At 35.8% G+C, this 14,253-nt stretch overlaps 1 protein-coding gene across 2 annotated transcripts in view; it reads right to left on the bottom strand.

Annotated features, from left to right (window-relative positions):
• CCDC141 (coiled-coil domain containing 141) overlaps positions 1 to 14,253 on the bottom strand; it is a 134,622-nt gene that overhangs the window by 41,172 nt on the left and 79,197 nt on the right. For both annotated transcript variants that reach the window (XR_009155936.1, XM_058189531.1), the window contains exons 9-17: positions 12,646 to 12,787; positions 9,052 to 9,171; positions 7,341 to 7,532; positions 5,891 to 6,064; positions 4,732 to 4,911; positions 3,742 to 3,867; positions 3,231 to 3,419; positions 2,794 to 2,973; positions 754 to 903 (exon numbers count right to left, since the gene is read on the bottom strand). Coding sequence is in view for 1 of the 2 variants with exons in the window: in XM_058189531.1 (XP_058045514.1) it covers positions 754 to 903; positions 2,794 to 2,973; positions 3,231 to 3,419; positions 3,742 to 3,867; positions 4,732 to 4,911; positions 5,891 to 6,064; positions 7,341 to 7,532; positions 9,052 to 9,171; positions 12,646 to 12,787 (1,453 nt within the window). In the remaining variant the exon portion in view is untranslated. The remainder of the gene's footprint in view (positions 1 to 753; positions 904 to 2,793; positions 2,974 to 3,230; positions 3,420 to 3,741; positions 3,868 to 4,731; positions 4,912 to 5,890; positions 6,065 to 7,340; positions 7,533 to 9,051; positions 9,172 to 12,645; positions 12,788 to 14,253) is intronic.

The following is a 14,253-nucleotide window of genomic DNA, read 5'->3' as shown; positions in this document are numbered from 1 at the left end:
ATACCGTATTTTTCAGAGTGTAAGGCATACTTCCCTCCCCCTAAAAGAGGGTGAAAATTTGGGTGCGCCTTATACACCGAATGTAGCCCCGTCCACCCACTGGCCCGCACCCTTTTGGAGGCTGCAAACACAGCCTCTCAAATGGAAAGCCTCTCAAGCAGATTTTTTTTTTCTTATTTTCCTCCCCCCAAAATAAGGTGCGTCTTATACTCCGAAAAATACGGTATTTATTTTAGAAAACCCCTACTGGTGGAGTACAAAATTGCACTAGCAACAGTCAATTTGCACAATAAGAATTCTAATTCCATTTTTTCCCTCTGACATGCATTCCAGACTTCACATGGACTTCAGGACATAAGAGGAAAACTGTTTTCCTGCTTCTGATGAATTCAGTTTTTGAGAAGACGCATTTAGTTTGCGCTGTTGTGCTTTATTAGATGCAGAGGGCATTTTACATATCGGTGAAGAAAAACAACTGTAGCAATTCAATCTACAGTCTACCGCTAATCTATTTTACATACTGATTGACTCAAGTGAAGTATAGCTGTGCAATTCTGCTTTTCAGTCTCCAGTAATTCAGATGCTAGCAAAGGCTATAATTAGAGAGGCACCAATATCTCTACAACGGTTTGTGAATTAGGGTTTCCTTAAAAAGCTTAAACAAAACAAAATGCAATGACATTAATGAAGAGTAAAACAAGAAGACAAAGGACACAACAGTTGCAGTCATTTAATGATTTCTTTTCACCAGACCTCGTGTATCTCGTCCCTTGTCATGCAGAAATGGAGGACATGCGACAGCTCTTCCTCGTACTTTTCAGCTTTGGAGTCCCAGTTAATGCTGTCAGACTCCATGGTATCCAGTTGTTGCTGTAAGTTCTTTACAGAAATATTAAAGGAATTCTGAAACGAAATATATAAATTATGCTGAAGCAACAAGCAATTGTCTATAAACAGTGACAGTAATAATGAAAAATATTGTGTGGTAAATTATTGTTTTCCAAGAGCATGGTACTCTAATTCTAACTCTTAATATTCCAAGATATGGAAATATAAATTTGAGTTCTATATCTGTACAACATATATGCAAGATATAAAGCTTGGTTTAAACCATGGAAAAATCTACTTATTTCACAGAATGTGCTGTTTCTTGTAATGTAGATGAACAGAGGTTCTACTGCTGACCTGTATTAGTGATTAAGGCGCATTCAGATAAATGACTCTGAAACTCTTTTGAATCAAGTTGATTTATTTTATCTATTCATCTTTTACAAGGTAAGAAACTACTTTTGGGGGACAATCTCCCCAAAATTGAAAGAAAAGAATAAGCACAACCAATGCAGAAGCAGTAATGATCAAAAGAAAAACATAAAATAAGCCAACAACAGATCAATAAAATACAACGGAAAGAGTTACCAGTCAAGCTCAAAAAGCAAATAAATCCAATTAATTAAATAAAGTTTGGAAGAATGATCTGCTTTGCATCAGAATATCCCTGGTGAGAACAATGGCAAACACTATGTTCCTATTGTGAAAGCATCCACCTCCATTCTCAGAATGAAGATATTTGAGCAAAAGTTTTAAGGAGTGGACAAGAATAAATGGGGCAAAGTAGGAAGTCCGTGAGATATTTTGATACAATGTTTCTGCATCAGCACTGCCCATAGTACTGCAGTTTCCCTTACCTTAATTTATTTCAATACCTTTAAGTAGTATAATATGTATGTTACTACTTTCTATGAAGCTCAACTATCAATCCTTCCATGGATCTATAGAGGAATACTGGGACAACATCAAAGAATAACAATAACTTTTTCCTACTGCTGTCATTATTGTAGCATCAGAACTTTATTGTTCTTATAAGGAGAAAAAAAGGGCGGGAAAGGCAAGAGTCTGTATTGATGTCAAAGGAGATAATGTGGAAAGGGAAAAGGAAGGTGTGCATATTGACAAACGTTTGGGAAAGCAAAGTCATGGTGACTAGTGAGAAAGGAACACTCCTAACAGGAAATATCGGAGCCAGGAAGTAAGGTTTGCCTTTCCTGCAAGAGATGGGGGGAACAATCAATCGGGTCTAACAGTGGTTCAGGCTGATTATCAGACCACTCTCAGTCTGGATTGTATCTTGACAACCCACTGCACGGCTGGGATTTCTGAAGTTGGCTTGGAACATCAGGAGAAACACACCTCTTAAGTTGTAGGGTGGAATTGCCCTAAAAGGAATTGCCCTAAATTGATGGACTAAGCTATAACTAGTCAAATATACTTCACATTACAAAAGAAAGCTTTGCCTTTAAACTTTACTCAAAACTATGTACATTATGGTTAAGGGGAGGGGGATGCAAATCTACCCAGAACAAATAAAAAACTGGTAGTATTACCTCAACTTCTGTACCCCTTTATCAATACTACCTTCTTCTTCACTAAGCTGAGTTCCAATTAACAGCATTCACTATAGCCAGTCATCATTTGTATCAAAGAAAGTTACATACAGTTAAGTGATACATAAAGAGGACAATAATACCAGTAGTCACTCAATATACTCCCACAATGTGGGGGGGGGGGGAAAGTGTAATGGCAAAAGGTTCAGTTGTACTTCTGGCACTGTTGTAGATTCATAGTCCATGATTGATGTAAAAAAGAAAGTAGCTTGTCCTGGATAATTGCTCCCTTTTCCCCATTTTGGATTTGCTCTGATATTTACTTACAGCGGGTATTACTGTTGAGAGTATATCCCTTCCAAGCGAAAGTGCTGATTTTCCCCATTCTATACTTGCTCTAGTATTTACTTACAGGATGTTTTACAGTTGAGAGTATATCCATTCCAAGCGAAAGTGCCAATTTATACAGGTGCCTGATATGTACATGCTTCTCCTGAGCATTTGTCAGGTGGATCTTAGCGTGGGAAGTGTCACTTGGCACATCTTTCATTTGTAGGATCTCCGGTCCTCCCGATTTTATGAGACCTTCAAGCTGGGAAAATTATAGATATATTTCGTTAACATCTAGCCTTGCATCTTTTAATGTTACTTTCACGGAATATTAAGGTTCGGTTTAAGACAACTTTGACTCTAAATCCAGAATTTGGCCACCCAAATACTTTAACATAGTTATTGCCTAACAACTGCTTCTTTTAAAATGCTATTTATAGCCCAGTAAAAGAAAATACACATGGATGAATGGGTTAGTGAAATCACGGGGTTCATGCAAATAAAGACAACTATACTTACCTCCTCTCTGACTTTGTGGAATTTGACTGTCTTGTTGAAAACTTCATCGTATTTTGCCATCATTTCCTTTATCTCCTTATGGAGATGAATGAGCTCACTTATTTTCTCAGATTTTTCCATGTCAGGAGCTCCTTTCAAGCCCAGCTGCTCTGATAACTTTAATGTGTATTCCACCTCAGCATTGAGTTGCTAATGAATTAGGTACAATAAAAAATATTCAGATCTCAAAGGAAAGCACATTTACATTTAAGCCAAGCAAATCTCTGTTCATTTTGTTTGAACTGTTACTTTCCCCTTGTTCTGAAAAAGTGAATGCACTAATTTCAGGCTGAATGTCTTCCTAAATTTTGCTGCACATCCTGCCAAATATGATTTTAAATACATGGCCTTTACTTCAGCATTGCATATTTAAATTACCTTAGGATTTATAAAGAAGTAAAAGACATATTTCTCAGTATCTACAGAAACAAATAGAACACAATTTTTCAACATTCTCAGATTATGTTCTTACCTGAAACTGTGGCTTAATTTCATTAAATTTATTTTGTAATTCCATAAGTACTGAAAGATTACTTCCAAGATCAAGTGCCAGAGTAGATCTGAGTCCCTCTTGAAGGACGACTAAGCGTTGTGTTGTCTATAATGCACCACAAAACAATTTGTAAATGCACATTTTAGAATTTTTGAAATAAGAAGAGACCAATTTTAAGACAAAAAGGAATGTTAAACTCGCATATTGCAGAGTAAAAATGTTATAAAGTATGGTAGATTAGTGCCTATCCGTATAACTTTTATATTCTATTTTTGAGGACTAGAGTGGACCAGAAGATATGAATTATTGGCAATAAATGTTTAAACACAAAGTTTCAGCTAAATGTTACTAGCCAAATCCAAAATGGAACTGAAATGAGCATCAAAAGCTAAAGGAGAAAAAGATGCTTATAGGTGCTGTTTTAATCTTTCTCGGCTCCCGAATTTACTTTTCATCTGACAATACTGTATTTCCTGACATTTAAAAAACCCTTTTATCTTACAAGAACTTAGGTCGTTTAAATCTGCCAAGCTATCTTAAATACACCAACAAATAAAATGTAAAGGATCAAACTTTGTTGCAACATTCCAGAGAAATTTAGAAGTTATAGGAGAAATGATTGAGTAGTAGATGCCATCAACAAGGCCTTTTATTTTTTTGATATAAAGATATATGCAAGAATGTCTGAACTATGCTATCAAAATGCATTCTGACACACATAACAGAGAGCAGAGCTTTGATTATGTGGTTGACTCTTTCCCTAAAATTGCTAGAGGAAATTCTTCATTTTGAAAAACACACTATTGTTAGGAAAAATGTCAGTTCAGCTATTATGCTTTCAAATCTCTTGAATATAGTGCAGAAGAACCAGATATGATGTTCTGATCTGTCCCAAACAAAATTAAAGCAAGTGGCAATTCCATTTTACCAAAGAGAGTTAGGAATAAATATTATGTAGATTTCACTTACATTTTTAAATTGCTCATTAAATTTTCCACATTGTTGCTTGATCGATTGCACTTGATTCATGCTTAGTTTCCATTTTGCCCAAAGCTCAGTTAATTCTTCTTTTTCTTTGTTCAGAATATCAAGAGTACGTTCCGTTACTTGAACTACATTTTCCACATTCATTATTAGATTGTTATTCACCTGTTCCAGACAGAATTTACAATTTTTTTCTGATAGGGACGGAAAACAAACTATTTTTGGCATCTTTATGATGGCATCAAGAAGGGGCAGAGATTTGATTATTCTTTGTCACAACAGTATACACAAACATTGTCATAAATAAAACAACATATCTTGAAGAATATATATAAGTAAAAAAATATGCATCAACTATATTAATTTGATTTAATGAAGGGAACAATAGGACAGGAATGGTAGGCACTTTTGTGCTCTTATGCACGCCCCTTATAGTCCTCTTAGGAATGGGGTGAGGTCAATAGTAGACAGTTTTTGGTTGAAGATTTTGGGATTTTGAGTAGAGACTATGGAGTCAGGTGACTATGGAGTCAGTTGTTCCAAGCGTTAACAACTCTGTTACAGAAGTCATATTTTCTGCAATCAAGTTTGAAGCGGTTGACATTAAGCTTGAATCTATTTTTTGCTCTTGTAGTATTGCTCTTGTAATATTTCTTTCAGCTCCACCTCATGCAATTCTATACATTTTCCTAGAAGTCAAACTAAATGTATGTAATATGCATCATGCATCTAACTCCCTTTTTCTCTTTACTGAAAAGGAATTATATCGTTTTTAAAAACCACCATGCAGAAACAACGAGGCTTTAATACTTCCTCCCAGGTCCTTTGGTTCTTAAAATATATGCACATTATTTCAGAATAAAAGAAAAAAAGTCCAAACCTTCCATTGGTGTCCATACAAATGTTAAACAGGATTCTTGAGAGAAGATTTGACTCCTGGAACTGTGTATATCATGAACCCACTCCACATGGGGTTACCATGTAGTATTTCAATATATACCCTAAATGACTTGCTTAGCTTTACCTTAGAAGGCATATCTACTTATACTCACTGTGGCTTATCCCAAACATACAGGATTAGTTCAGAAAGAATGTGGGAAAATAAACATTGTTGGTATCTATAAATCATCAGAAATTGCCTCACCATCTTTACTAAATTTAAAAAGTCATGACCCATATCTTGAGTGGAAAGAATCTTCTTCAAAACCAAATGCCACTGGACATCAGCTGATTGTAGCAAGGCCTCATTTTTAGCTTCAATGTCTTCTGCAGGCTCGCTTATATAGAATTCTTTCAGCTTCTGGGCATCATTTCCAACCTAAAGTGATAGAAATGAATCAACCCAACTATTTTCTTCTGAACATTTATGATGGACATTCTTTAGGCTATTGAGTTGCACCTACAGAATCCTTGAAGTTCTTCCCTGCAGTAAACAAGACTTCTAAAAAGCTAAGGCAAGAACTTAGTAATTTTTTAAAAAATGTTTTGTTAAATATATTGCAAATAAAACCCAAAAACCTGAAAGGATACCTTACTAAATTTATTCTGTTTCTTTAATAGGTTTTAAATGGTCTCTTATTCTTGTTAAATACAAAGCACTTCACCGTTTGCTCTGGAAATTGCACTGCTAGAGTAGGGAATGAAAACCTGTAACCTTTTGCTGTAGTTTTATTATTTTCAGCATCCTAAACTATTATCCACACTGTCTGGTTGTGATGAGCACTGAAATCCAGCAGCATCTAAAGAGTCACAAGTTCCTTTCCTGTTTTGTAAGACGGTGTTAGCAAAGGCACACTTTCAGTGACTTTTGCTAAGTACTGCGCTGGATGATGTTTCCAAATAATTATGAGATAATTATTTGGGACACTAGTTTGACTTTGAATGCTCTTACATAGTGTTGCCCTTTCTGAGAAGTGAGTTAGGAGGAAGTTATATGGTCGATCAGTGGTCCCCAACCTTTCTGTCTCAGCAGACCAGCAGAAGTGACCATGTTGGCAGCGAGGGAGAGACGGGATGGTTTTGCGTGCATGCATGCACCGCTTTCATGAATGAAGTTTTACGCGCACACTCACCCACTGGTTCCATAGCCCGGTTCCAAATGGGCAGCGGCCTGGCACCAGGCCACGGACCAGGGGTTGGGGACCCTTCTGCTAGATCACATGAGCCATTTCATCTTTATTTTAAATTACCCTTTATCTTTAATTCAATATTTAATCTAATTCTATCTAATTAAGAGGAACTTAAAATATGCTAAAACATTCTACCAACATATATTTTTATCCATGAAATGGGCTCCCATAAGCTTTATAGGAGACCACTTTCCCACATGCCAGTGAGCACTGCAACAGCCACCACAAAAAAATAATGATCAGTTCATGCTTCAGACAGCAGATTGCTAGTCATTTATGTCAAAATAACATGGAAGTATCTGCAGTTTTCACACTCAGTCTTTGCTATCAAGTTTGACACATATCAATACCAAGTGGGGAAGGGTGCAACATTATTCTGAACATTATTCCATTATATTTAAATATGTCACCAAATGTGGGTATCTTTCCAATCATAACATTTTTCCACAAAGTATGTTTAAGTACCTCATCTGATGACTTTAAGAAGGCTACATATGGCTTCAGGATTTTGAGTTTTAAGGAAAGATTTCTGTTCAGTGTTGCCAGTTCTTCATTTAGAAGTTCAGTTTTGTTTGAAAAAACTGCTATTTCAGTGGTTTCTAGTTCTTCCATTTCCTTACAAATTCTTACAGCCAATTCTAGTTCATTGGCCATCTCCTACAATGTATAACAGAGAAATATAAGTGCATCAACATTTTGAAAATTAAACAATTTCCTCATTTATTGGTTATCAGACACATGAGTATTATATTATATTATTGAATGTTTAGCAGTATATCCTACTATGGTTTGCACACTGAAGCTAAATTTATTCTTTCTTCTCTCCCACAAAAAAGAATTCTCAGACTTTTTATACCCCCCCCCCCATTTCTTAAATAATGTATATTTCCCCTCCCGATGAATAAAATGATTCAATTGTTGCAAAAATTATGCAAAAAATGCTTATCTTTAATAATTAAACGTTAATTTATGGATCATGGGAGTTCAGAAAATTTGCAACTGCTTGCCATGGATTCACACAGAGAAAGTGAAAGCGAAGCCGGTTGCACCAGAAAAAAGTGAGAAGCAAAGTCTGGCGTGATTTTTGATAGTGCCCCAACTTTGCCCATGCAAGATCGATCAATTTTTTTTTTAAAAAAAAAGAAAGAAATTGTGACTTTCTGATAAGCTGTCTATTGAGCTCTGGCTAACAGTTTGAAAAGCCCACAAAACCCTTTTATGATCCTATAAGAAGGTTGGAAGATCTTTTAGAACAGTTCGGGGTACAGGACCAAGAGTGCTAATTAGTATATTTATTTATTATATTTGTATACCGCCCATCTCCCGAAGGACTCAGGGCGGTTCACAGCCAATAAAACAACAGAAAATATATAATACATATAAAACAGCAAAAAAGAATAGAAAACTTATTCAATTGATGGCCTAAAACTTTTAAATACAAATTTAAAACCCTGTTTAAAACCCCTGATTTAAAACCCCAATTTAAAACTACGTTCACGCTAGTCCTGCTCTTCAAAACAGCAACGTCTTCAGCTCGCTGCGGAAGGACCTGAGGTCGGGGAGTTGACGAAGCCCCAGAGGGAGCTCGTTCCAGAGGGTAGGAGCCCCCACAGAGAAGGTCCTCCCCCTGGAGGTCGCCAGCCGACATTGTTTAGCTGACAGTATATGAAGGCTCTATGAAGGACTGTCTCCAGGAGTGTCCATGGAGACGAAGACACGAGTAAAAAAAAGAAGTCACGATGATGGCCATGAGCATATAATTGAGGCCATATTTCTCTTCCATTTGTTGCATGTGTAACATACCTAAACATGTGGAGAGCTTCAATCGTGTGGTTGTGGCCTTGACTCCCCCCCACCCTCTTCTGCAAACATCCTTGATGAATGCTGATTTTATGCAAAGAAAATATTTCCATACTGAATAGTAGAATTTTTATTTATATGCATATACATATAATACATAGCAAAACTTAAAGAAATGGATTACAATTGGGTTTTTTTTAAAAGCAAAGTGTGCTTAATATTATTTTTGGTGTAATAAGTTTAAAATCAACCCAGATAAGAGCACACTGATAGTACTGAAATAAGTTTTTGAAAAATTATAAGAAAATCCCATAGCAGGAACCTAAGATTTAACCATTTAAAATGATGATATTAAAACAAATGCATCAGACCTGACCTTGGTTTGATTCGCCAGCTCTAAATATTTTTTCAGGACTTCTTCTGATTCAGGAGCAGATGATCCAGGATTTACTGCAGCTGAGAGTACTGGACCAATGTTTTGAATCTTTCTTGATGCCTTTATATTTAAACAGATATTAATAACAGCTGAAAACCATGTGGAAGTATTTCAACAGTAGGGAACTGTAAAGTGAGACAGCTTTCAAGAGCACAATTCCCTTAATATCTTTTAAAATAATATCGTCTTATGACGGTGCTATCTTTTTCCTTAAGTTTCCCTGATTAGTATTCTGATGTATAATATTTGCTGTATTATTAGTTAGGAGGAAGCAGTTTGTACAATTATGAAGGTGAGTAACATTCCAGAATGGCTCATCTTCTTGGAAAGCTGCTTTCGTTTTTAATATAAAATTCATTTAAAATTCTGTAATATTATGATTTCAGATATAATACACACACACACATACATGTATACATGTATACATACATACATGTATGTATGTATATAAAATTATATATATCGGTATATATCTATCTATATCTATCTATATCTATCTATCTATAATTATATAAGAAGAAACGTGTGTTGTTGAGGTTTATCAAGTAAATTGCATATTCCTCTTCCAGTTGATAGAATACAATTAAATGTAAACTGGTTTGCAAAGCAGTCTCTAGAGTTCAAATGCCAGCTTGCATAGAGTAACGTGAGCACAATTGTTGTATGCTAAAATTGCATTCAGTTGCATTTGAGGCATATTGGCAATTAGCAGGGAATGCTGAATGTGCTGTGGTAAGACCGAAGCTGGTAATCTAATCTATAAATATAGTGTAAGAAGAACTAACAAATGGAATAACAGGAAGTAAAGTAGATGTGATGTACATCTGTAGAGATAAGGAAAATGAATAAGGATGTATCATATTAAAATGAAAATGTTTTGATCTTGCAAAGTGATATTGATGAATGCATGCAGAAAAGAATAGAATTTTTTTTTTATTGGCCAAGTGTGATTGGACACACAAGGAATTTGTCTTGGTGCATATGCTCTCAGTGTTACATAAAAGAAAAGATACATAGGAATGTTACATATGAATGAAATAGATTCAAGTAAAGGTCAGAAAGTATTAATTTGTGTCAACTAGTTTGTTGTGAATGTGTATGAATGTATGAACATTAGTATGCTCTAGTGAATGGTGATAATTGAAAAATCCGATACGAGTTTTTTTGGGAAAAATAGTCTAATCCAAATTAATGCAGTCAACAACAAAAAAAATCTACTAGATGACATGAATTGATGGCTGGGAATAAGACAAGAGAGCAAAGAAAAGGTGAGTGGAACTTTTAGAAATCCAAGGATAAATGAGAATGGTACGGTTTGACAGGTATGTGCCTATCAGTACCCATTTTAAATACATAGTCTAGATATGCAGATAAATTTGCTTGCACAAATACATGGCAAATGAATTAATTTAAATCTGAAAGCATGATTGAACATTTGTGATGAAAGATAAAGAGAATGAGAACGGAGTTAAAAGTAAGTGATCGGCATGAACAAAGTACAAGAAGGGTAGGTCATGTAGAATCAGTGAGGGTACAGTTGCAAAACAAACAATTTGAAGGTCAAGGGGAATGTAAAAAATCTAGAAAATCATGACTGGATGGAATTCGCGAGTTAAGGAAAATGAGAGCGACAGGCAGTGTAAAGAACAAAAGGCAAGGTAGGAACAGTGTATGGATGTTACGTAAGGACAGATGTGTATGCAAGGGCAGAAAATATGGAAATATATAGATAACTGCATTAGCATAGTCTAATTTGACCTATATCTCTTTTTCTTAAACTAGGCCTTCAGGGTTTTTTTTAACTTTATTTATTTATTTATTTATTTATTTATTTATTGTTCACACTTTTATACCGCCCTATCTCCCTAGGGACTCAGGGCGGTTTACAGCCATATAAAAACATATATATATACAGAGTAAAACATTAATTTAAAAAACTTATTACATAAGGCCGAATATTTAAAATAGAGATATAAATAAAACCCCATTAAAACCAGATTTAAAATTTAAACATTTAAAAATTTAAAAATTCTAGTCCAGTCCTGCGCAGATAAATAGATGTGTCTTAAGCTCGCGGCGGAAGGTTCAAAGGTCAGGAAGTTGGCGAAGTCCTGGGGGAAGCTCGTTCCAGAGGGTGGGAGCCCCCACAGAAAAGGCCCCTCCCCTGGGTGTCGCTAGTCGGCACTGCCTGGCCGACGGCACCCTGAGGAGTCCCTCTCTGTGAGAGCGCACGGGTCGGTAAGAGGCATTCGGTGGCAGCAGATGGTCCCGTAAGTAGCCCGTAAGAACTTAATATTTCTTAATCCTTTTTATTGCTTATTTCAAAAATGTGTGCTAACAAATGCTAGAGTTAATTTGAGCATCAAATTTTATTTTGTAAGATTAATTAGAGAAAACTTCAAGGTAGGGGATGGCAATTAATTTTCCCAAGGGGAGACATGAGAAACTGGGATTGTTGTGGAGGGCCGAACCAACGTTACCTGATTTGATGTCCTCAAACTCTGTCACCTCAACTCCCTTTCTCCAGGCGAGGGGCAAGCAGTGCACAGGCACAAAAAGAGGTTTCTCTCCTTGCCCTCTCATGGCTGCCAATCGACCAAAGGAGCACATGGTGACTGTGCAGAACTGTACCTTATTCTGCTTCTTCTCCTGCACCCTGCGGCACGTTTATTTACATTTGAGTTCTAATTTCTGATTGACCTCACATGGGCCACACAGGGATAGCCAAAAGTCCAGATGTGGCCCCGGGGGTCATAAAATACCCAGATCTGCTTTAAGATTAGCACCAGATTGAGTGGTCTTAGTGCTATCAATTAAGTAAAACTCCTGCCTACTATATGCTCTGGGAGCAGTTTCTAAACCATTCTATTTGAGATCATTGGTCAAGAAAAGCAGACTACAGTGTTTTTGTTCTCTGTTGGTGATGGCTTGCAGCCAATGGAAGAACTCATTCTGATACATTTAACTTAATACTGTTTTTAATGGATCTGCTAATGTCAGGTTCTTTGGTGCTTGAAGTATAACTGACAAATTTTATTTCTTTGACAAACGTTTGCCAGTGATGAAGAGTAGCTTTTTTATCGTCCTACCAGGTATGGGGGAAAAATAAAACCATTGAGTATTGAGGGAGGGACGGGGGTAGGGGGGTGGGAGGGGGAGGGGAAAGCCTTCCTGCTTTAACCCTGTCCAATTCTCTTCCCTCCCTTTTGAAGTACAGCTGCTCCTTTTGAGATTTCCCAACAGTGGAAATGAAGAATCAGCTTTGGAGAGGTGAGAAAGGGTGACTTTGACTTGTCCAACCTCAGGAGATGAAATCATGTAAATTTATTCTTTTTACTGGTAATTCAAGGCAGTGAACATATCCAACCCACTTTCCTATATTGCTGGAAACCTTTCCACTGCATGTATGCTAGTGATAGGAATGTATCTGTAGGTTTATTGAGAACCTGAAATAAGTTTATATGCATTTTTTAATAAATCGGTTTAGTATTCTGTAATATATTATTGCTATACATATATATCAGGGAGATATACCTTCTTTAGGTAATCTTCTAAGGAAGTGGCTAGGTGTTCCTTGTTTGAGGTAAATTCTCCATGATCAGGAAATTGTTTGATCAACTGATTTACTTTTTTCTCAATGTAGTCCATTCTTTCCTGAATCCCAATCATCCAAGAACTGAAAGTGCAAGAAAATCACAGGTAATGCTGGCTGGTAAGTGAAAGTGTAATGTTATCTACGGTATGTATTCTAATGCTTTATATCATAATTATTTACCATTGCTCTATTTTCAAAAAGCCCAATGATATTGAAAGCAATGCATAGCAAGAGACCTTAAGATATACCGTTTGATTCCAGTTCTTATTTCCCATCTTTACCAGATGGACCTCAAGTTATATCTGTAATGGACCCCAGAATTCATCAGACCTGATTTTTCAGCATTTTTTAAAAAATAATTTTTATTCAACATTTTTAACCTTTAAAATCACGATTATACTATTACCGTTTTCCGTTATCAGAATTTTTTCTTAATTTCAACTTATCTACAGGCCTATTGTTTTATACATATACATTCTTGTTTCATAGTTACTTATTTTTATACTATTTATAATATTTACATGTATACTACACTCTAAAATATATATTTTATCCATTTATTATCTTTTCTGTACAACACTATACATTAATTTTAGACTTCTTTTCAAGCCAGTTATACCACCTGTTCCACGTCTCATAATACACTGTTTCCTCTCTGTCCCTTAATTCCATTGTTAATTTGTCCATTTCTGCATATTCCGTTTTACTGTTGTGGTTTCAGATTTTTTGCAGTGGTTCTTGTGCAAACATGAACTAAATATGGTGATCATGAAGTGAATCCACTTTACCTAAGGGCATTTTTTTGTTTTTTTGGTTTACTGGAAACCTGAAGTAAATGCAGAAACTAGGAAAAACCATCAAAAATTGTGGTCATGTTACCCCGGGATGTTTTAAATGTCTCTAAAATTTACCTGGTTGCCAAGTGCCCAAAATATGGTCATGTAATCAGGTGGGTACGGTCACGTACAACCTTTAAAATTAGGTTGCTTTGAGGGTTCCAACATAACTTTGAACAGTTGCTATTGAGGTCAAGGACTACTTACATAATTAGCATTGCCTAACACTCTGAGAACATTAAGTATCATATTTTAATACATCGTTTTAGTATTCTGTAATATATTATTGCTATACATATATCAGAGAGATATACCTTCTTTAGGTAATCTTCATTTAGATGATTTTATCAAAATTAGATCCTAAGTTAAAATGCAGTTTTAAAAAATACATAGCTGCTTCTATTTCAGATCCAAATTTTAGCTGTAAAGAATTTACTTTTTTTTTTTTCAGAAAACTCACAATGAATATTCCCCCTATGAGTTTCAAGGCTAGCACTTATTTAAAAAATGTTGTTTTAAACAAAAATTAGCACAAAGCCATGTGGCAAAGAACCAACAAACACACTAAATGTTTGAGCTCCAGGATGCTGATTTATAATAATGGAAAGACGCAAGATAGTTCTCTTCGAACTGCTTATCACATACAATTAGGATAAGAAAATTGCACTTAAGGAACGAATTGTTACCTTCAGTTAATTTACAGCAGAAATT

Source organism: Ahaetulla prasina, chromosome 1 (assembly GCF_028640845.1).
Source record: "Ahaetulla prasina isolate Xishuangbanna chromosome 1, ASM2864084v1, whole genome shotgun sequence".
NCBI classification, from domain to species: domain Eukaryota; kingdom Metazoa; phylum Chordata; class Lepidosauria; order Squamata; family Colubridae; genus Ahaetulla; species Ahaetulla prasina.
This window is presented reverse-complemented; position numbering and strand designations above follow the sequence as displayed.